Raw genomic sequence first — 23,941 nt, 5'->3', positions numbered from 1 at the left:
AGGAGATGGCGACAGCGTGGCATCTGAAGACCATGGATTGTTTGTCCTGCTATAGCCTAGGTGACTGATTCACAATTTGGTTTTGTCTGATAGTAGATATTAAATAAAGAAAACCAACTGGCTAATTGATTTGTTTTAATTGAGAGAAAAAAAAAACAGCAAAAGCATTTCACTAACTGACCAGGAGATGGCGACAGCGCGGCATCTGAAGACCATGGATCGTTCTGCGATGCCGGTTTAAAAAAAAAAAAAAAAACGTAATTAGCTAGGGGTCAAAGGTCAAAGTTTACGGTTCAAAGTTCACCCAGGGGTCAAAGGTCGGTTCAAAGTTCACGGGGTCATGTGCACATTTTCGATTTTTAACTAGAGTTGAAAGTTCAGGGTTCAAAGGTCACCCAGGGGTCACCACGGGGTCACCACGGGGTCACCGCGGGTTCAAAGTTCAGGGTTCACTTTTTTTTTTTTTTTTTTTTTTTAGGTTAACCTTTATTTAACCCAGTGCTTCTCAATTATTTTCTGTTACGCCCCCCCCTAGCAAGAAGAAAACTATTCGCGCCCCCCCTCCCCACCGTGACTATCCTAACTTGTCTTGTAAGTCGTAAAATGTTGCACTGTCGCAAACGTGACAGAAGTAACAATGAGAGCGCCACTGCCCCCTGCTGTAGTAAACGCGCAATTACACTTTATTCTAGTACTGCCAAAAAAAAAGCCTGTTCCCCAGGGTCACACGCCCAAGGGGGGGCACGCCCCACTATTTGAGAGGCACTGCCATAATGAAAGGTGAAGCCAGTGGCAGCCATCTTGGATTGCCGCTTGCTGGGTGTGCCTATCTCAACTACACTGATTTCTTCATGGTGTTTTTATATTTTACGTCTCTATGGCAAAAATGTGTGTGGCATATGGTTGTACCTATAGGTCTGGGAAGAGCACTACAGGCACATTTCTTCAGTTTGAATGCAATTATAAGTAGCCCTAATGTCTGTATGTCAGAATTTATGATACTGTGATTATATGCATTAAATGGTCGATGCAGCCAGTGAAGTTCATTCTTTGCAATGGGGAGCCTGGTGTCAAATGCGCACAGATCAATATAGTTATCTATCTATCTACCATTCTTTTCAGACTAAAGGTTGCTCGGGATATACGTTGCATTAGCCATAAAATGCACAATAAAGTGACAAAAAAACATATTTGACAAAATACCAACACCAAGAACAGACATGAACGAGCAATGATATTTCCCTAATAAAGTGGCCTGTTATTAGGTACACTTGAAAATGGCGGTGTACCTAATGGAGTGTCTGTGTGATTCCCTCGTTAAGCGCACCTGCGTGAAAACTTTTAGCTCCTGCGGAACGTGAAAGAGGCTAAAACTTTTCACGCAGGTGCGCTTAACGAGGGTCACTTGGAAAACATGTTGGAACGCGGCCCTGAAGACTAGAGCTTGACATGCTGTGACCTTTGACCATGATATTTCTCTAATAAAGCGGCCTTTTATTAGGTACACTTGAAAATGGCGGTGTACCTAATGGAGTGTCTGTGTGATTCCCTCGTTAAGTGCACCTGCGTGAAAACTTTTAAGTTTCATAAATATTTATTAAAAAAATTAAATAAAAAGCCACACCCACAAAATTTTACAACAAAGTATATATTTATTTCAAGCCAATTTTCAATGTTCGTATATGAAGGGATATATATTTATATATAATGTAACAGATTTTATGGTTCTAAAACACATGCATGTATCTATCAAAACAAGATCATCGCTGCATATAAATTCATTTCATGTGCATTCAGAAAACTCTAAACACAAAAATGTTCTTTTTAAATTGGTGTGATTAGTTCAACTGCTACTGCGATGACCGTCGACGAGCTAAAGTTGCTGTTGACGGCCACGTGCTAAAGTAAGCATAAAATCAACGCCGAGTCGCAACCAAAGTGAAAAGCGTCGCCATGCAATACAAGCACTTGTAGTGTACCACTAGTTTTTTTTTTTGTTTGTTTCTTCTCACCAACACTATTTGTTCGTCTTGGAATACATCGATTGAACCCATCAGTTAAATCAATTATACACGAGGCAAAAATACAAAACGGTTTCTTGCTCGAAAAATTGTTCCATCAAGTTCCAAAGTTAACGCTACCGAAGGATACTGAAGGTTAGCCATCAAACTGTGGTGTAAACATCGAGGAAAAACATCGGAAATCACAAAGTCCTTTCAAATCTCAGGGTTAGGCAATGACCGGCGCGGCCGCAAAAACTACAAAGAAATAAAAGACAAGGTAAACTGACTACGATTTGTTTCTCTTCTCGCTAGCTTATGATACATTTTGTTCAGACTGACAAATCACTGCGAAAATGACAGCAAAATTAGCAACAACAAACAAAACATCTTTGGAATCGGCCACAAGTCCTGACTGAGATCAGAACGGATTGTTTCTCAATTAGTCCTGCCAAAAAGAAAGAAAGAAAGAAAGAAAACTCTCCAAAGCGTTCTTTCACCTCAACCTCACCGTCGACATGACTCTTCAACCTGCTCCGACACATCTCAGCTGTCGTTTCATATCACTAATCGACAAATCTGCTTGTCCTCTTTTTTTTTGTATTTTTGGTTAATGTTCAAAAAGATTGGTCGCTAAAAGACACAAGCTTGTAATATCTGTGTTGAGACAACGGGCCGCACAGTTGCATGCGAATCATCGTTTCTAGGGGATACTCGCCGATACTGACTACCGATACCTCTAGTACTTTTGATGCATAAGATTTAACGTAACGGTCACAAAAAATTGTGAATAGACCTATTTTTTCCTGACACACATGTCAAACTGCTGCAGTATAACGCCAACTACTGCCCAACTACTTCTTTGCCTTAAGTATCGGTGGTTGGTATCGGCAGCCTCCGGAAGTACCCGATACCTTGAAATAAGGCTGGGTTATCGGTACTTGCCCATCCCTAGTTGTTTCTTCATGTGGTGAAGTTAAAGACAACAAAAGAGTAAAAAAAAACAAAAAAAAAAACTAATCTATTATACACGCCCTGTTATCTATAAAAAGTCTAATACTAAACATTAAAAAGATAAAAGCCAGTAAGACTGCGGTATAAAGATGCTAAAAAAAATCCCTACATCCCATTAGAATGCGTTTAAAAATCAATTCGAAAGTACGAGAAAATGAAGAAAGTTGTTTGTGTCGCTCGCCGTCTTAAAACAAAAGCTGAAGGCACTTGATCTCTAAAAAAAAAAAAAAGAAGAAAAAAAAAAAATTTAACTTAGACACGCTGGCACAGCCAAGCAGCGATGTGGTCGCCTCCCCCCCCACCCGCCAAAAACCTTCACCTGTCTTAATTTTGAGCCCTTTTTGATACCTTGGCTCCAAATCCGTATCGGTTGTCCAATACATCATGTTAGGTTCCTCAGGCAGAAAAAAGGTGCAACAAACACAGAAGGTGAGTAACTGCAGGACAACGAGGCGTCGAAAGACAAACGGGGTCAGAGGCCCGAGATGGAGCTTCGGGGAGCTTTTGCGTTATTGTCTGCTCATGGGCCAGCCTTGAAGACACAGACAAAATAAAAAGGAGAGAGACGAGAAGAATACTGCCGCCGCAGAGTACGGGAAAAGTCCAAACGGGCTCGCTGAAATGTCTTGTCAAAAGCACGTTGGTGAAGGCCCAGGAGGATGAAGAGGGGACCCCCCCCTGAGCCCCCTGCTTCCCCTCTATAACCACGTAAGGAAGCTCTCCTTGTCGATCTTGGTGGCGGCCAAAACCGACTCCATGTCGTTGAGGATGTCGGAGCTGAGCGCCTCCTGCAGGCTGGGCATCAGCTCCTCGCCCTCCACCGCCATGCTCTCGCTCTCCAGGGTGCCCAGGTCCACGTCCGTCCCCGGGATGGCGTCCAGGTAGTCGGGGAAGCGGCTGGGTTGCGTGCCCATGGAGGTCGGAAGCGGGTCTCCTGCGAGGCACAAAGCGGGCTTCAGCGCGGTGCGACATGGCAGTTCACCCTACTTTAAAACCATAACCCAACTTTAAAAACCCTACCTCCAAAACATCGACCGTACTTTGAACCCTGACTTAAGCTAACTATTAGCTCACCTGTGTCCATCTCGTCCACGCTGTTGAGGAAGTCATCGGGAGTGCGAGGGACGCTGTAGCTGCTCATGCTCAAGCCACTGTCTGTGCTCTCGTCCCTGGAGTGGTACGTCCCGCTGAGGGACAAACAGGAAACCGACACGCTGTCGTTAAAAGTTGAACGCCGATGTCATCGGATGGTGAGGGGCGGGGCGGACCAAGAGGGACAAAGAATGGGCAACATTTGACAAGCTGCACTTATTAGCCGAGGAAAAATATGTAGGCAGAGTTCAGCCGAGACGGCATGAATGAGGCCATTGTGAGCGTTGGGGGTTGGGGAGTGGTGTCGGTGGGCGGGGAGGGGGGGGAGATTAGGTCGTCTACTCATTGGACCTCGAGCTCCCGGCCTGCTTCAGAATCAACTTTTGCTCATGTCTCACCAGTGGGGGGCGCTACACATGGCAAATGCAAACCAATGCGAGGCAGTTTCACAGTGTTAAAAATATATTGAACAGATTTGACTAGTAAAAGACATTTATATAAAATAAAAATAAAAAAAACTATTAAAAAAAGAAGCGTACTGAAATTACTGGAAGAACTTAAAAACAAGATTTGGGCAAATTTGTTTTGAATATTCCTTGACCTAATTTAAAACCATTTGGCGATTTATAAAATGCTAGCGAAAGCCTTTCGGAACCAACCTGTTGAGGAATGGGTCTGAGCTGTTGGCGGTCATGGTCCGGGCGTCCTGGGCCATCGGGGAAGACACGGGGTTGGTGGTGCCGCCGCCATCTTGCTCCATGCTGGTGGGCAGCTGGTTCCTCAGAGCAAGCTCCTACGGACCCCCAAAAGAGCAACATTGGTTTTGTGTCACATTATATCAACCGCTTAGCCTGCTACGTTAGCATCCCTGGGGTGTGGTTAAGAGGCCGGTCCGGCAACCTTGAACGTTTCGGAAGATATATTTATTGTTTTCATTCAATGAATTTGTTTTCAATTTTAGTCAAATTGGGTCACACCCGACACTTTTGAACTTGTTTATCAAGTCCATCGCCGCTCCCATTCATCATCACAACGGTCATCATAAAAGTGTCGGTGCCGGGATGCTGTCTTGAGTAAACTCCTGAACTCGGCGGGCCGCACACCCTGCGTGGAGGCGGCGATGCGTCACTAGGAAGTGGTAAAATTACCGCAGATGAGTCACGGGACTCGATGGCCCAACAATGGAAGCCCATCAAAGCGGGCTTTGAGAGTTTGAACCTCTAAGTGAGATGAGTCATCTTTCAAAGGTTATTTCAGATGGAGCGCTCTAAAACGAAAGCCGTTTGCCCAATCACACTCACACATGAGTCGAACAGACGCAAAGAAAAACATCTGCATGCTTTTGCGGATGTTTACACGGCACGCTTTTTAATTTAGAACAGATTTGGCTTGTTAAGAGCAAAACAACATTGCTGCTTTTCGGTGCGTCTTCGAAATTGAGCAACCGTCACGGTCTGTCAAATTGTCATTGCAGTTTATGATGTTCCCAATTTCTGAACTTAGAAATGATGTCTTATTATTTTTGCATTACTCCTCCCTATCATTAGATTTGGTATAATCAAAAATGCTGATATGATTGACATCTCTGCGTGAATAAAGTCATTTAAATTTAGAACATAAGGCCTGTTAAGTCCATTTTTTCCCCCGTGAACAAAGGCTGTTTTATGTTTGTGCCTTTTCCAGAGTAAAAAGTGGAATAGTAATGTATTTTGGAAATTCACTTAAAATCTGAATTTCTTCTGTAGTTTGAAACTTTATGATGGTAATATTGCGACATCATTATTTCTTTCTCCCCCAGCCACAGTGGATGGACTCAATTAGTTTCTAAAAATCCCCAGTCCTGACCTGAGGTCTTTGTCGAAGCAGCTCCTGCTTGAGCCTGAGCCTCTCCTTCTCAATCTTCTGCAGCCTGAGCTGGTTGACGCCGCTGAGGGCGGCGGAGGGCAGCTGGCCGCCGCCTTGCTTCACTGGTGCGCTCTGGGAGATCCTCTGCTGGTTCAGGGCTGGGAAGGGAACACAACAAGAACAAGGGCATGTTGAAGACTTTAGCAGCTCGTCACGGTTGGTTTATTGACACGGGCGCTATGTACAAATCTTGACAAGGTCTGCGTAGCGCTTTTTTTTAGACTTGATTCACGTTAGCCGATTTGGTTTGACGGCCATCTTTTGCTCACATGTCAAAGCAAATTGGAAACCTAAAAGCGGCTGATTATTATGCAAGCTTCAGTTTTTGCGCACGTGCTTCCGGAACTGTTGTAAAAATAGCCCTAAGATAATCAACGTCATGTAATCAAAGTCCTTCATTTCCTACTATGGGATTCATAAAGTACATCTCTCCATCTCAGAGCGGAAACTGTGTGCGTGCGTAATGACTTCAGTGTTTGGTGACGTCTCGAGAAAAAAAAAAACAGCACAACAGGACTTACAAGTTCACCAAAAGGCTGGAGACGAGCCAGTGCAGCAGGTTATGTAGGCTACAGGAAGTCCCGACAAGTTTTATAGCACGCGCAGTCCCAATTCCTGTAAGACCTGATCCCCGCCTACTGGCTGACTAAGACGGGCATTGTTGCTCAGCCACGTTGCATCAGTCAGGACTTATCCTCTTCATTGTCCTTTTTTTTTTCTTTTTCTTTCCGTCCAAACAAATCAGAGTGGAGCCCTGCAGCCTGCAGGCTCCTGCCTCTTTATCTCACTTTCAGGCTCTTCCACAGAACCCGCAGTACATTTGGTTACGCAATCTAACAACTTGCAGTGATTCATCATGGCGTGCACGTTCACCAATGGATCAAGTTTGGCGAATGTATCGATGACAATAGGAGTCATGGCAACGTCTCAGAAATTGATCTCTAAGTCAGCCATTTTGATTTTCCAAATTCCAGCCACATCTTTGTTATTTTCTGGGGTTTTTGTGGGAGGTGGGCTAATAAACATGAGCAGTGCTAATCTTCGCATGCAAAGTAGCTCACAGTTGTATTTGCATCAGCCTGACCACAAGGGGCGCAAGAGTAAATGCCAGGACGTGTTTGCTTATGCATCCAACCACAACAAAGCCCTGATGGGGGCACAATTTTTATGCAGTGGGGACGATGGGGGGCTCGTCTCGCTCGCCCTCCCCGCGCTGTCCCGCCCGCCACCCCGGCACCTTCAATCAATGTCTGTTTACACTATCCCGCAGCTGAATGGATCGCAGCCCGGGGCGCTCCCTGGGAAGCTGCGCGGCCCCAGCAGCAATGACACCCCCGCCCGACTCCCGAACGCATCCATCTATCCGCCTCCCACTCCCTCTCTCCCTCACCACCCACACAGTGACTGAGCCGCCGCCTGCTCTTCTTCTTCTTCTTCCCTCCCACACACATGCAGTCATGGGAGAGAGTGCTACTTCTCGTCACTTCTTCTCGCCGCCGCCACACACAGTGAAAGCCTCGCGCGTATCCCTCCGTCGACTCAGGCACTAGTTAACCCTCCCCCTAAGATGATACAGTTACATATTTCCCCCGCCACCGTCCAAAATTTATACCCTTGTCATGTGGTCACCAAAGGCGAGGCGACGGCACTTTGGAGAAGAAATTAGAGGGCGTTCAACTGCTTTCGGCGATAGCAGTCTAACGGATTCAAATACTTCTGCATCACCGTTAAAATTTGTGACCGTTTTGTATTTATTTATTTTTTTTATTTAAACTTCAACTAGGTTTTGTTTCATGGAGACTACCAAATTTTCTTTTGGGCTTTCGGAAAAATATGTTTTACTACTGATCACTACAATAAATGAACAATCGTGAAACTTTATCAAATCTAAAATGACAAAAATTGCAAAAAATATTTTTTATTACAAATAAAAAAGTTCAACGAGTATATTGTGTTATTTTTTTTTTGTCACTGATTGGATGAGAGAAATCATGTGATTTTACTCCCTCACAACAGGCCTGAAAATGCCTTTACTTGACCTACCATCACGACATTCTTTTCCCTGCGCCAACGTTAATTATTAATTATTAATTTTTGTCGCGTCAATCTAAATTCAGTTCGTTTGGCCTCGACGGAGGTCAACACGAACTAAACAGTCCTCAAACATGTCCTTCGAGGCTCGCATTTAGCGTCCAAATGACGTGATCAAAGAAAACAAAAGTCCGCCTCGCAGACCAAACAGTAAAGCAAAACAAGTGTGGCGAATATGCGACAACAATGAGAAAAATCGCCGGCGTGAACGAGCCGAGCGTGAGAGGACGAGATAGGAGCGAAGGACAGGTTCATTTCAGGGCCAGCCTGATAGCGCGCACACAAGGAGGCCGCCGACTTGGTGTGTGTGTGATTCAGAGGGTTTGTGTTAGCAACACATGAGGGCGGCCTAAGCTGCCGAGCCAAGAGAGATAAGAGACCAAGTTAATGCCGTCTGCCTTTTGTCTTCTTCACGCACGCCCGCAACAACGATCCAGCAACACCGGCGCTTATCAGGCCATCGCGCCAGGAGCCGCGTTACGCTACACACACACGCACAAGCGCCCCCACGCCCCAAGAGGTTGGGCTTGAAATGCTAACAGACTATGATTAAAATTTTTGTTTTGTTATGTGCAACCAACAAATGCTGTCAAGTATATGGCCGACTAGCGTAAACAAGGCAAAACGTTCACAGGAGGTCGAAAAATCTGAAGAATCTGAAAAAGCAATAAATAAGAGAAATCAATAAAACAGCTTGGCACTGAAATTTAAAATATGGTCCCTCATAAGTCGAGACATGGATGTAATTCACCACATGCTGAAGTAGGAGTACGTGACAGTGTTGTTTTTGGTTTGCTGGCTTGACACAATTAGCATTTTTGCGCGGCTTTCTTGTCACTACTACTTTGACGGAAATTACAGCTCTTTACCCCAAAATCTCATGAAAAGTCACATTCCAGATGACATCATTGCAACTTTCAGAAGAGGCGGAAGAGAGTCACATGACACGTAGGCCGCCTTTGACAAAGCGGCCTTAGAACCAAGAGGCTAGCGGGCTAGCTAGTTAGATAGCTGCTTTATAGAACTCCTCCTCTTTCCCGTCGCCATCTCCAGGAAGGATGCATGCTTATCTCGTCTGAATGTTCTGTGTTCTTTTCCTTCGTCTCCCCCCCCTTAAAACCTGAACCCACTCCTGCCCCCTTTTTCCTCTCCCTTGCCTCCCCCGAACACACACATATTGGACTTCTTTGACTGAAAAGGTCTGGAACAGATTAAGAGTTGGAGTGCAGAATAAAAAGGATTGGCAGAGATTCAAGTCTGTCTGGAGCGACAGCACAACGAGGCCGTGCCTGCACTGGGCCTCACGAAAAGAGTTGGGAGGGGGCGTTAGATGTTCATGTGCATGTGTGTGTGAGGCAGCCAGCAAGAGGCCTCCGTTAAAGGTGCTGTGCTGCTTTTCTCCTCAGAGCTCAAATTAGCCTCGATTATCAAAGCGGCTGGCCGACGACGGGACACCTGCATGGCAGTAGAGTTCCAACAAAGCAACATTTTACGGCTTTCGGCTCCAACGCAAGCCGCTCACTCGCAAGAAACTTGAAGGTGAAGACTTATGCAAAAGTCACGCCCACCTCAAGGTCCGACTGCAGTGGCGGCACGGCAACAGTTAACACGGTGAAACTCACTATCAGGCGCCCGCGAGCCATGTGTGCATGCGTGTGTTCATGACTTCTCAATGTTCAAAGGCGCCGTCTCCCCTTCCCAGCTGCTCCGCTCCCTTTACAACTCTGTTTTGGACTCTGTACACATTGGCTGACCAGACACGCAGGCTTTGGTCTGCTCCATGATGATGTGATGGTACTTTTTTTTTTTTTTTAAAGTCTTATCACACATACCTGGTCCTGTCGCTTATTTCCTAACCCGGCAGAAAACTTCCTGTCAAACTTTAGCTTGGGTCGGGACAAGGGGGAGGGAGGGCGGCTGGTGTGTGTGTGTGTGTGTGTGTGTGTGTTGCTAGGATTAACGAGCAACTCAGCTGTTGTTCCAACACTAAAATGGTTGACAAAAGGTTAGGTGCTGCTTCAGAGCAAAGAGGGGGTAAAGGGGAGGTGCAACATCCAAAATAAAATCAAAGTGAAGCACTGATCGGGCCGCTACAGCTGCAAGGAACTTCACCAGGGGGGAGTTTGCATTTCTAGGACAACAACTTTGAGTCCCCGTTTACGATAAACGTCGGAGCAACTTTGCGACGGGACTCACCGAAGCGGGGGTCGAGCCGCGGGTCCAGCCAGGAAGTGGTTTTGTTCTTGTGGTTGATGTAGTAAATTTCACCTTCTGATGTAATGGCTTGTTCCCAGCCTTCGGGGAGTGGACCTGGGGGAGGGCGGACAACACGTATGACATAAACACACACGATGATTCTTCAAATGGCCTGCTCACAAACCGAGGTGTGAAATTAAACACCCAAGTAAGTATTTGACAAAGATCCGCTTCTGGTTGCCAAACACCGGTTATTATGTTGCCAAAAATAAATAAATAAATACATAAAATACAAAAATACATAAACCACACCTTTGATTGGCAGCGGTTACGCTGACTATAGCAACTCGGCGTAATGACGGGCAATTAGATGATGATTACAAGTTATAAAGTGTAATTTTTTTATGTTTGCACGTCATTCTCAATAAGCTTTCAAATATTTGCTTTAAAATTATAAAGACACTTTTTAAGCATTTCAAGCCGGAAACCCAAACTCGACATTTTCACCACAGACAGACAAGTTTGACTTTTAATTGACTTGCTGCAACTCTGACGCACATTGTGACATTACCATTGAATGGTTGTCGCACTAAATCGGAAACACTACTGTACCGTCGGAACAAATGGTCACCTCTGATTGGCTTCTAAATCTTTTTTTTTTTTTTCAGCTGTCAACATGAGAAGGCAGCGATATGATAGTTGACGCTTCCTGCGTAATCTGGGAGTTGCGGTGCACGGAAAAACATGTCAGACAGGACCTGTCACGTTCTACCCGGGTCTCACTTCACCCCAGGCGAATTCCACCAACGCCAACTTCAGCGAGCTACGAGTAGCGACTAGCGTGTAGCGCAGAAATGCCTCGACAGAAGTACCGATAGTCGAGTGCAAGGAAATGTGTGCAAAATCTCATGCATAATGGAAAAATGAAATGAAATGAGGGGTTGATTATTTAATTTCATAGAAATTACAGCACATTTTAATCGGGGTGTGGCTTTCGCATGCATTTTTTTTTTAATGCCGATTTAAAATATGATTGAATTTTTTTACCATCACATCAAATTTTTTCAATATTTTTTTTTCTTTTTGGTTTTAACTCTGACCTACAAAATCTTCCGCAATATGGATTTTATCACAATTTTAAATCTCACCTTTCAGATAAAAATGCACCTGTAAAAATAAGATTTTGTTGACCCGTTTAACAAAAAAAAAAAAAGTATATTTTTATCTTGAACACGATTATTTCTCAACATCAAAATAAAGTAAAAAGAAAGTGTCGGGAAGTGGGGGGAACACACCGCTGGCTGGGTTCATCAGGTTCTGCTGCTGGACCGGCAGGGAGCTGGGCGGGGGAGGCTGGCTCATCTGGAGAAGGGCCTTGCGGGGGTCCTGCCAAGTGGTGGTCTGATCAATGTGGCTGCCGGGAGACAAAGAAAGATAAAGACAATCAGTTTGGGGAAAGTTCAACGCGGAGGTCGGCCTACTGCGAAGCGGCCGATGCGCAGGAACTGATGAGTCAGTCGCAGAGCTTTCAAATGAACAATGGGAGCGATACAGTTAGCTTCCAAAATCAGCTTACGCACGCCTGGAAAACACGCTGGCCTTTAATTCTCTGGAAATCAGCAGTGTGAAAACACTTACAGTCTGGTGAGAGACAGTTTCTGCACTTTCGCCGGGGCAACAGATACGATACAACACAACTTTATTTAGAAAACGCTTTCACATTGCAACCGGTGATGTTTTGCTACGTGGTAGCGCTTGCTAGCAGCTAGTTACCGCTAGGTATGTTTCAAAGCTAAAAGCTGGTTTTGGTCTAATATTTTGTGGCTCGTTCTAATAATTCTTTCCTACATATTTGGTTATGTTTTTTTCTATTTTTTTGCATGAGTTTTTTGGTAGTTTTGTAACAAGCACATTTTTAAGGAATTTTCAGTCATTTGATATGAAAATTTTAAAAATCTGCACTTAATTGCTGAATAGTTTGGTATTTTGGAAAGTTATGTTTACCCTTTTTACAACTAATGACCGAGCTCATTAAGTGACGTGACCAGAGCAAATCACAACAAAACGCCTTGGCGGAGGCAAGCCTCAGGTGAGGCGCCGGTCCCAAAGCCTTGAAAACAACAAGTGAAGGGCGGAACAATGTTTCTGCATCTATTTCACGGCTCCTCTTTGCCTGGCAGCGAGGGGGGGGCGGGAGGGGCTTTAGGGAGGATTGCGGTGGGTGTCGGGGTTGGGGTATTGTGTCGCATTCTGTGAAGGCATTGATAATTAGTGCTTTGTTGGTACTTGTTGCTTGATTAAGATGGAAAGCTAATACAGGAAGCCCTCCTCTCCTGAGCGGGACCCTCTCTATTGAGGGAGGGTCAGTCCCAGGGCTCAACGCAGGGGGTCCTTCTTTTTTTTTTTTTTCTTTCCTGGAAGCCCCCTTAAACACTGTGGAGTGTCAGGGGCTTTAACAATCTGGCGCCACATTTACAAAGCTTTCACCTGCTTGACAAAAGCGCAGACTGAGCTACGACCTAAAACCCCGCAGCATTCACATGTTCTCTTTTTTTTTTTTTTTTTTGACGTCCCTCGGCTCAAACAAAACAGGCGGCGGATTCCAGCAGTTTGTTTACGTGGGGGCCGCAACTCATGGGTGGGTTAGTTAGTTTGTAGTTTAATCATTTTGAAGTCAGTCATCTTAATGAACTCAAGCAAAAAGCTAAAGTTAAAGCCAATGTACAAATAATTCACAGGAAAAGAAAAGTTACCATGAAAACAGTTTTAGGTCGGACAAAAAGCCAAGCAAAAAGTATAGTTGCACTGGAAATGGATCTCAGCTAAATAAATTGAAGCTAAGTAAACTTTCTCTGAAAAAAGTTCTTGATTTGACAAATTAAATCCAATGGTAACACTATCAGATTAATTCCCGACTCGCCAAATCCAAGCAAAAATGTCAGATAAAGTAAACTATTAGGTTTCTCTTTAGCCTCAGCCATAATCCCAACCTGCCGGTCAGGCCCTTGGTTTTTTTTTTGTGGGGGGGCGGGGGTCTGACTCAGCACTCCTCCTGGAGCCCCACAGCCCACACCCCAACCACCCTCCACTGCACAATGCAACCCATTTTGAAGCCCCCCTCTTGTTTATGCTTTACTGATCAAAGGAGCTGCCAAATCCCCGACCCCGGACCCCCTGCCCCCCTCGTGGCCCTCACACACAAACGCACACACACACACCCATAGCAAAGCAAGCAAAGTAGCTGGAACTGCTCAGACCGAAGGGGCCCCCTTGAGAAAGAGGGGTCACAGGGAGCGGCCAGATACAACTGTCCAATAGAGAAAAGGACTGAAAGAGAGGGAAAAAACATCCACGGAAGCCTTCCCCCCCTCGGAAAGCGAATGGCTGTGGTCCCCTCGCCTTGACCTCTGCTTTCCATTATGGAAACTATGACATTTATTATAATGGGAGAGAAGCAGTTGGATAAGGAAGGGAGGTATTGATGCGATCCAAGTACAGCAGCATGCGGAACTACAAATATTTAGGTTTATCCATTCTTTGCCTCCCTGTAAAGCTTTCGGATCTAAAATCCGGTCCGCGGGCCGAACATGGGCCCCCTGCATGTTTATTGTTGGCCCACATCAAAAGTCAAAATTGTAATTAAATAATAATCTCACGCGTTTTTTTAAAGTGTTACATGTGATCACTATTGCTATTTCTCTATCACCCTAATGACTATTTGCTTTGTCAACTTTCACACTATATTCAGATAGGCTCAATTGCTTAACATAAGTTTACAGACAACACACTGAATTTGTTTTATCGTGTTTCATAAATACAAGGTAAAGTTAGGACATGGCTATTAGAAGTGCTTTTCTTGCCATCCAATTGACTTTTCTATCAAGATAGTTGTTGGACAAAAAAACAGTTGATGATCAAAAGAAGTGAGAAAATCAAATCACTTCCGCCTCACCGCGACTCCGTCGTTGAAACATTTACTAACTTGGCGAGCGGGTCAATGAGTTACAAGCCGTCTGTGATTAATTACCGAGCTGTAAAACTAAAAGATAATCCATTTAGCCAACCCGATATGGCCCGGGACGGACACCACTTCCTGCGGGCGAAACATGAAACAAAAAAATGCAGCGACAACTGTTGGGGTGGGGCGGCCCACCAGTTGGCGCGAGGAATTGTTGGTGATGCGCTTGTCTTTTAGCACCTAGCTTTAATTTGACAAGTTAAGCTAGCTATGAACCTGACTTTTAGTGTGACTTTATCAAACCAAGCTACATTTGACTAGCTACTTTTGTTTTGGTTTTAACTTGATAAGTTTCATCGGAATTTGGTCATACAAACAGATCAAAAACGTTAAACCAGTGTGTTTTTCAAACCCAAAGCTCTGTGGCTAGCTTGAGGTATTCTGCTGTGGAAATACTACAAATGCAACACTAATCGTGTGTAAGCGGACTTTACTTAGGCGGCGGATGAGACGGCAGCCTTGTGCTATTTCCGTCCACTCAAAGGCCCGCTTGTTGTTAAGAATGAAGTGAAGTCACGATTCTGAACCCATGGGCACCTCTGTTCTATTCATTTGTCTTTACACTACATTCACAACCAGCTCCAGTATATGAAAACGGATTGGTGGTTAAGATACTCATTTGAACCGTCATTGCGGTCTCATGTGGCTCAGCTGACGACTCTGGATTCACCCGGACCATCGACGTGTCCTTGACGGACGGGCCACTAATCAATGTGGCGTTTATTGCGCGGGTGTTATTTATAATATCCTGCTGTGAAAGGGGGGGGGGGGGCGTTTTTGTTCAGAGCTTCAGAATCATCAGCGTACAAAACAATAGCAAGGTCATTGAGTTGTTTCCATGTTTTTATGGAAAATAACCATAAAACCTCGCATCCCTAAGTGCTAACACTCCATTGTTACAAAGTTAGACCAGAACTGAAAGTTGAATGCGTTCCACTTGGTGAGTGTCTCTAATGAAAAAGGCCCCCATAGAGAGGAGTTGTCAGATTTTAGAAATGGTGGTCCCGAGGTGCCCCCAGACTAGGGGTACACGCTCAGAAGGTGGTCGAAGCCAGGGACTAAAGAGGGCACAGAGGGGGGGCCGATGTAATCAGGCCCCTAAAATGAGGATGACCACCTCGGCTCTGGTCAGGCCGGGGGATGCCTGGTTGCCTCTCTATCAGCAGGACATCATCAAGAGAGATTATTGGGGCAACCTCCGTGACCCCATTGTGGCTTTAAGTTTCCCTTTGAAGAGGCGTTTGTTTCGACAAGATGCAGCTAAAGACTGTGAGTGTGTAGCTTTAGCGCCACTGCTGCTTTTGTTCACCTCCAAAACAGAAATGTGTATTTGTCAGTTGTCAGTTGTTTAATGGGTTACTGAAGGTGTTAGTCGATCGCACGTAATAAACAATTTTGTTTAATGCGGCCGCCATTCAAGAACCTCAAAGATTCAGTCATCTAATTCAATAGCGACGTTAGCTTCAGTTTTAGCCGTTAGCTTCGATTCATCAAGCCAATTACAATTTAATCAATCCAAGTTTAATTTTGAGCTTTAACTTTGGATTGGTCCAGCTAAGCTCTGTTTTGAAATGTATTTTAGTTAAACTTTTAGCCATAAATTTGAATTTGTAAGGACAACAACTTATTGACTTTATCGCAGTTGTTTCTGTGTTGGAGGTCATTTGAACAGCAACAATCTTTTCTGGGGATTTGAACAACCCGATCTTTGGGTAAGTTTAACCCCCGACGCCACCTGATGAGACCCACTTCCCAAGTCCGAGATGCCCTCAGCTGACAGTGGAAGCATTGATGTCTGGGACAGAGGTGTTACATCAAGACTTTGGTAAACACGGGTCTCGACTTTCTCACAGTCTCATTTGTGTACTGAGCTGACAGCCCCCGCCGTGGAACAGGAAGGGTCTTGTCTGTGTGTGTGGTCAATAAAGCAAAAGTTTGTCAAACACAAAGTTAGTCCAAATGAGCTCTTCACACAGGCTCACGATGCCGCCTTCCCCAACGTCATTTGCGCAGAAGAGCCTGGAGTGAAATCAAATTACAAGCTCAGGACGCACTGGGCTACTTTTGATACACGTACAAGCCTCAGTAAAATTCCACAATTGACAGAATAAGATGGCGATGGAGATATTTATTTCAGGGTCTGTGACTTGAAAAATGAAATTCATTCGTGATGCTTATAAAAAGAAAAAAAAACAAGCGGATGTGGGAAAGGTCGCCCTTTCTAAAGTGTTTAAAATCCAATTGGGAAGAGACAATCGGCCTTCAGCGAATGGCTCTACCTGCCCCTGAGGCCGGGCCGGATAATAACAACCAACACTCCCCCACCCCCCTCCCTCGCCCTACAAAGAAGCTCACCCCAGCTTAGGGCCGACTTCCCACGGACTAAAAGCTGCATTTAATAAGCGTCCGGAAACAGTGATTACCCCTCCGAGTTGGCCGGTGCGTCTAAATTAGAAACCTTCATTAGTTTATGACCCTCCCCCACCACCGCCCCCCAGTCAGCCAGCACCAAGCAAGGTGACCCAACCTCCCCGCTGTCATAAATCAAAAGCCACAGCTAAGTGCTGGAAGAAAGAGGAGGAAAGGTCAACAGACTTTGTTGACGTTGGAGCTCTCCTTAAATTGGAGGTGGTTTTCTTTCTCATGGAACAATTGGGCAACTCAAGCGACATCATAATTGCTCCTGAAGCCCTCGCTACTAATTATTGCTGTTGTATTTATTTGGGCAAACTTTATAAAATATGTTGCTTTTAAGAAGCAAGTTTAAATTAAAAAAAAAACTCCCTGCAATTTTCTGCTAATCTCCACGTGGTCGCTATTTAACTCGGTTAAAAGAGGGCCGATGGCGCTCCATTGACTCGAGCTTGGGAGGCCCATCACCCACCCTGCCGCCGTCCGACAGATTGCTCATAAACAACTGCCCAGGGAATTCCCGGTCCAGCCCGGATTCACAAGGCCGATGGAGACAACTGAGCGAAACGTGAGCCGACGCGCCGCTTGTCCGTCGGCCCCCCGGCCCCTCGTTCGCTCGCTCTCTGGGCTTCGCCACTCGGCCTCAACACTTGGGTGTCAAGAGCCGGCCTGTTTATAAATAGGGGAGTGTCTTTTCCAGCAGCGGCAGCCGAAGGCCGTCTGTGCTCCAGATCGAATGTCGGTGCTCTGATGCGTGATTTTCTTTCACATTTTAGCGGGTTGCAAGCCAATACAAAGTTTTGCTTCCTGCTTTGAACTTTGTTTTGGTGTTGCAAATGTCTTTCAGGAGGTGCCTTTTTTTTTTTTTTTTGGTAGGGGCTCCAACGGTTGAATCATTCCAGAATCGATTATTATCGATGATTCCATCGAATGCGAGTGCCGTGATTTTCCATCCTTTCACTATTGTTTGACTCTTGCTAGCGCTACTTTTAATTACGTTTTTCGGGCTTTCTTCCGCAGCCAGCCAACATACGATTCCACATGAAAAGAAGGCGCCCAGCTTTGAATCCAAGAGTCGGAGACAAAATAACTTCAAGTACACACAAACTGGCTTTCGCTCAACTTAATTCATCCCGTCAAAGTGAATAATTATCAGGTTTTTAACAACGGCAGCGATCCTGGGAGAGTTTGCAAAACACCAACCCCCTGATCCTAAACACACACATATTTCTTTGAAATGCTACAGATGTGGTCCAGATGTGTGAAGCCTTTCAACATCTGGCAGCGAAATCTATTTTGTTGATCCAGAGTGAATCGGAATGGATCAGATTTGTGCGGTTGATGTTTTTGTTGTTGTTAAATTTGTTGCAGCAGAGACAGGAGATGGGCCGAGCTCTGGCGTCAAAATGAGCTGCTCCAGAGTGATTATGCAATAACGGCTAAGCGCTAGGTCGCTCCTGTTAAAACTGACACCCTTTAATGGGCCTTGAAAAGTTACAAAGGAGTACTAAGCCAAGCCTAAAAAGGAAAAAAATAAATAAAAATAACATATTATACTGAGTGTATCATTTGATGAACATAATATTATGAATTTTGATCTGACTTTTCTTATCAAATGAGATAGAAAATAATATACATTATAAGATTGACGTTATTGGCGACAGGGAGTAGCGTCCAGATTGACAGGTTAGCAGATGACGCTGGCGTACTTGTGTCTGCCGAGGCCACCACACTGGCCCCTTTTGTCTCCCCGGCGAGCCCTGAGGAACTCCGCACAGGGCCCGCTAAAGACTCGTCTTGTTCGCTAGCTAAATGTAATAACCTGCAATTGACTGCGTTTGGGAGGACTGGTCGCCATTGTGAGCCGTCGCAAGGTTGCAATCGGCATAACGTGCAGCGGCTCTGATTTCGCACCCAACTTTTCAAAGACTTTGGTTGTGTCAATACAACCGTATCACTTGGCACATTCCGAGGTAGGACACCTTAAGCACTAGACGATGACAACGCGTTTTGAAACCAGATATGTTTGCTCGTGGGCAAAAAAAAAATTGGGAAACCCAACGAAAGGGTTTTTTGGTTTATGGTGGAGTTACGTTTTCATGCCAAATCAAAACCTACAAAATATAACACTACAAGTTGGATTGAGTTGACGCTCTTACTTGAGGAAGTATCTCTGGCCCGAAGCGGTTTTAGCCATCTCCCATCCCGGAGGGAGGGGCACGTCATCCGGGATCTCGTACGACGACTGTCGCAGGTGCTGGGGGGAAGCGCCTGCCGGCGGCATGCCGGACAGGGAGCCCCCGGAAACGGCGCCCATCTGCAGGGAGGCGGGCGAGGAGTGGGCGCGCACGTGGTGCGGAGTGAGCGTGCCACCGGTGCCCGCGTCCGTGCTCGCCTGTGAGGGGCGACAAAAACGAGAAGCACGACTTTACATCGGTGATTCTTAAAAATGTAGTATGAATGTGTACCACGCGTGGTATGCACGCACCCTCTAGTGGCACGCAAAAGAATGACTGCTTAAGTGGAGGTCAGCTGTTTTCAAAGTGCTACTATACTTTCGATTTGCAGATATTGACAGTAGTGAGGCACACACAACTCTCGCCGCCTTGTCTCAATTGTGACTGGACAAACTACTTTCACGTACAATGTAGCTGTCCAAGTTGGCCCGACGTGATACTTTTATGTTGCCTGTTCTTTTTATTGTATGTGTACATCAACATTATAGCATTGTGCAGATCCAACCAGAAACCACGTTTTGATTTAGCACAAAAATGGTTGCAGATTGTACATTGATGGGACATAAATGACCCCCTAGCAGCATATCTCTATTTTTAAAAGCGACAAAACAGCAGTGGTAAGTTTTTTTTTTTTTTTTTCCACAAGCATTCTTTATATTCTAATTACAACTTTATACTGTATCTATGTTAGGAAGCGTTGCGTGTGGAGGCAAGCTTGTAGTCGGCCCTTGAAGGAAGGGAAAGGAAGGGGAAAGGGGGGGGGGGTGCAGGCAGAAAGGGATGCAAGAGGAAGGAGGGAGGCAGGGAGGGGAGAAGGGGGTTGGGAATTGCTCACGCACGCGCACTGGCCAACAAACTTCCAAAGAGGAGCAGCAACAGTTGTGGGTATGAGATGAGGGTGGGGGAGGAAAAGAGGCACAAATAGGGCAAAATGGAATTGTGGGCTGCAAATTGGACTCAACAAAACATCCATTTTGTGTAGATAAAAAGAGCACCAAAAAAAAGCAACATTTCCACTAGCAAAACTCAGTCTGCCAAGTCATTAAACACAATTGAGCTGCAGTGATTGGGTTGTCATTTTCTGACATTTTCAACTAACACTACACGTTATGTTGACAGTTTTAAGTAGATTTGGCAAGGGATAAAATAGGTCGAGGGGAAGTGGCTCCCCCTCCCTAACAGGACGGGCCTGCTGTCTGGGTCGGAACCGACACCGAGCTGGGCCTCGGAGGCCCCCTGGGGGGGTGGGGGGCAGGTAGGGGCGACTTCTTACTTGTCTGGAGTGAGACTTGGGCTCGGGCGGCTTGAAGAACGAGTCGGGCAGCTTCCTCATCCTCATAGGCACCGAGGGGGGGACGATGGTGTTTTTGGGGTTCATGACGGCGTTGAAGAGAGCCTCCAAATCAGTCTCCGAATCGCCCCGGACGTGGACGATCTGGTGTCCGGCCGGAGGGTTGTGCTGGCTCGGATCCATTGTCCAGAAAAAATCTGCCGAGCCAAAGTTGAGGAAAAAACAACCCCCCCCGAGGAAAAAAGGGGGAAAAAACAAATCCCGAACTTGTTTTCTTTGGATTTTTCCACGCAGCAGGAAATGTGCAAAAGAGAAAAAAAAATGTCGACGCTGCTCAGAAAAAGTTGTCCCGATTCATCCTAAACTTTCCCCCCCAACCGAAAAGTTGTTAGCTGTCGAACTGTGCACACAAAGTCGACGAATTGTGATTGTTACTTGCGGGCATTCTCCAGGAGACAACAAAGCGCATATCTGGAAGTATTTTGCTGTCGTCCCGATCCAAAAACTTTTCCACTCCAAACAAAATGTCGACGCACACACACAAGTCCCCCCTCCCCACCACGTCCGAAATGTTGTAGTTTGGGCCCGAAATGAGCCCGTTCGTTGCTGGCAGGATCAATCTCCGCTGCTCACTTTGGAGGAGGGAGAGAGAGAGAGAAAAAAAAGTTTCGCCCCAGTCAAATCTAAACTTTGGGCAGGACATGAAACTTTATGGGACGGCTTCTCCAGAGGCGGGGCTAGTCTCCAACCGGGACAGGAGCCGTTCTTTAAAGGTACAAGCTCGGTTCGGGGAGGGGAAGGGGAGGGGGGGGGGGGGTACTCCAACTCCATCAACTTTCCTTAAGGAAACGCCTTCAATATTAGATTGACACGTATGTGAGCATGAATATTTAAATTCAATTTTGAGATAGTCTTGGTTATTTAGAAAGAGATATAATACCGATGGTTTCACATAAACGCTGACAATAATTTATTCAAGTTTATTTATATTAAATCGATGCATGGATCATAATCGGCTTTAACATTTTCCTTAAATGCTTGTAGCTCATAATACTTATTAGCATCTTATGCAAATGAATTGCCACTTTTTTTTTAAAATAATAAGTAACAAATCTTATTTTACATTTATACGGTTATAAATTTTATGTTGAATGGGAAGACCAAACCACAATGAGAGTCATGCAGGCCTATTAGATTATTTCATCCGGCAATATGGCAACTGTGGTCAAATTTTGAGGCCACACACACAAGAATGACATTATTCATATGAAAACAGTTGTTATGTCAGGTGCCCAAAGGAGCCACCCGGGAAGACCTCCCGTGGGTCAAACAACAGTGACATGCGGCCCATTTGCAAAGTGTTACACCAATGCACCCAAATGGTTTTGTGTGTTTGTTTGCTTCATTCCCAATGTACATTTTGTCTCCCGGTCAACATGAAGTTGAATTGTGTTGTTGCGTACTTGCGTAATTGAATTAAAAAGATGTTAGGTCACATGCTAACCGCCAACTTGTTTACTTGCATCTCTATTGAAAAAAAGTTAAAAAAAATAGCAGTATTATTTTCTTTGTAAAGCCATTATTGACTGTATGTGACATAAAAATATGACATCCTAGCATAATCCGTCCTTTTAAAAAAAAAAAAATCCCACCTTTCTTTCAAGCGTGACACATAATGCCACTAGTTTTCTCTCCCTTTCACTCTTTTTTTTTTTACAGTCTTTCATGAAAAGTGATGCATGGAGTTCCCACAATTGTCATGCTAATGAGACCCCTCTTCCATTGAGAAATCATTTTGTCAAGACCCAGTGTCTGTGGACGCGCAGGCTCTGTTTCCCATACATCTCGCTGAATGAATGATTAGGATGGAGCCCTATTAAAAGGCCTTGAAACAATGTAAAGCAGATTAAGGGCTTTGGAGCCACCAATCACATGCTCATTTTTGTGTTATGCGTGTTCTAAAAGGCTGTATTCATTGTTACATGTTCTCAATTGGATCTTTGTATATAGTGCAATTTTTTTTTTTTTTTAATATTATTAAAGTACTAAAAGTAGCCAGCAGCCTTGCTTGTGGTCGTCACTGTAACGCAATGAGACATTATAAAGGGACAGTCGGCAGCGATGCGAGTGGACCACCCACTTGGAGGTGGTCTCATGTTTGGTCAACATCTTTTCAGGCATCTGTCCTCCCCCCCCGCCCGACTCCTCCATTAAAATTTGTGTGCTGTCTTCCAATATCCTCTCATGTCTTCAAACTGTATTACTGCCAATCAATCTACGGGTCACTTGTGTTACGCTCGCCTGATTGTATTATGGGTTGGATAGTGTTACAGCACAAAGGAGACATCGGGTGCCCCCTACAGTTTGACATGTGTAACTGCAAGATGTTTCATGAGCTTACAAAAAAAAGGGTAAATAAAAGCTTTTTTTTTTTTCTCGTTGAACAGATATTCTTGGTTTCTTTTTTTTTAACAAAATAAGAATATTTAGTACATGAAGAAATGCTTAAGAGTGTCGCATCACTGGTCAGCTATTTTTAAAACAGACCCATGTTGTCCTTTAGGCATTCATTTTTTTTCCAGCACAATGCACATTAAGCAACAGAACAAAATTGCCTGACTATCTAATTTTTGTGTTGGCTCTAAGTAGAAACAAGTTGCGCAATTAAGTCTATTTAATAGCAGCCTGAAGTTCAACTTAAATCTCCCAGTTAGCTAGTAAGCTTTACCTTCTCAACAAGTATTTTCAAATGGACTGTGACAAAACGCTGAAGATTATGGCCCCGCCACCACGCAAGCTGCAACTTGCAACGGAGTGGAAACGTCTTCCCTTATTTTCCGTCTGTCTTTCTTGGGTGTTGTCCCGGCCGAGGGCTTAAATGTCATGAAAGCACACCACCTCCTGTCAGCGTTCAGGAAAAACGGGCAACAAATGAGCCATTACGGGCTACTGAATCACCATCTAGAAAATGGAAATAAGCCATGTGGTTTTTGGATGGGATTTAAGGACATGCACACGCTTGTGCTGAGCACTTTTTATTTTTAGAGTCATACGGCGAAGAGCCGTTGACACTTTAGGTGGGCTTCCTCCACGTTTACTTTTTGGAGCAAGTACGAGCAGGCCGACAAAAGGGCAGAATCAGACATGTTGGGAGGAGGAGCGAGGTAACCCCAAGTCAAGCTGGAACCCCCACCCACCTAAGCGCTCTCGTTTTAGGATCATTTCAAACAGTTCAAGAGCTGAAGTACAGAAATACTTTTGGCTCATGTTATTTAGCTAGAGGAAGCTTTTTTTTTTTTTTTTTTAAATTGAGCCAACAGTAAGTTTGAGTTTGTTACAAATATTACTTTTGATTGTACTATGTACATTAAAGATACAAATAATTGCCCACATTGTTCCACAAAAAAACGCTGACTATGCAGGCTTGAAATTGAAATCAGGCTCCTGGGCCTGTTTTTGTCCTTTGATAAGGCACGTTCGGTTAGAAATTAAATGCTACCGCTGGACTCGGGTCAATGCAAGCCACCTTTGCGGAACAGCTGGCAGTTGAGTCGGTTCAGGGATTGAAAGATTCTCTGCTCCTCCATGGAGATGGACATCGGCGCCGGGTGTCGGCGCTGGTACTGCTGCTGGTGTGGCTGCGAAGTGATCTTGTGTGCTTTGTTGTGGTTGTCGTAGGCGTACA

At 44.9% G+C, this 23,941-nt stretch overlaps 2 protein-coding genes across 4 annotated transcripts in view; both read right to left on the bottom strand.

Annotated features, from left to right (window-relative positions):
- Positions 1-1,632: 1,632 nt before the first annotated feature.
- LOC133155374 (transcriptional coactivator YAP1) lies at positions 1,633-20,992 on the bottom strand. The gene is made up of 8 exons (XM_061280629.1): positions 20,239-20,992; positions 18,888-19,123; positions 11,594-11,712; positions 10,299-10,412; positions 5,952-6,109; positions 4,766-4,899; positions 4,089-4,201; positions 1,633-3,948 (listed from the first exon to the last, which is right to left on the bottom strand). The coding sequence occupies exons 1-8, from the start codon at positions 20,437-20,439 to the stop codon at positions 3,713-3,715; spliced, it is 1,311 nt and encodes a 436-aa protein (XP_061136613.1). The 5' UTR covers positions 20,440-20,992; the 3' UTR covers positions 1,633-3,712.
- Positions 20,993-23,512: 2,520 nt separating this feature from the next.
- The window catches only part of LOC133155217 (uncharacterized), a 9,649-nt gene continuing 9,220 nt past the window's right edge, over positions 23,513-23,941 (bottom strand). For all 3 annotated transcript variants that reach the window (XM_061280352.1, XM_061280354.1, XM_061280355.1), the window contains exon 10: positions 23,513-23,941. This exon is cut by the window's right edge and continues 36 nt beyond it. In XM_061280352.1, coding sequence (XP_061136336.1) covers positions 23,769-23,941 — 173 coding nt within the window. In that variant the 3' untranslated portion in view covers positions 23,513-23,768.

The sequence above is a fragment of the Syngnathus typhle genome, linkage group LG6, assembly GCF_033458585.1.
Source record: "Syngnathus typhle isolate RoL2023-S1 ecotype Sweden linkage group LG6, RoL_Styp_1.0, whole genome shotgun sequence".
Taxonomy (NCBI): Eukaryota; Metazoa; Chordata; class Actinopteri; order Syngnathiformes; family Syngnathidae; genus Syngnathus; species Syngnathus typhle.
This window is presented reverse-complemented; position numbering and strand designations above follow the sequence as displayed.

What these genes read in the sequence shown, in the direction of transcription:
- LOC133155374 (XM_061280629.1), bottom strand. Translation starts at nt 20,439, where the DNA reads ATGGATCCGAGCCAGCACAACCCTCCGGCCGGACACCAGATCGTCCAC. An exon ending in GGCCAGAGATACTTCCTCAA is followed by an intron (nt 11,713 to 18,887) that starts GTAAGAGCGTCA and finishes GTCTCCCGGCAG; the next exon opens with CCACATTGATCAGACCACCA. An exon ending in GCGGCTCGACCCCCGCTTCG is followed by an intron (nt 6,110 to 10,298) that starts GTGAGTCCCGTC and finishes TTCCCTTCCCAG; the next exon opens with CCCTGAACCAGCAGAGGATC.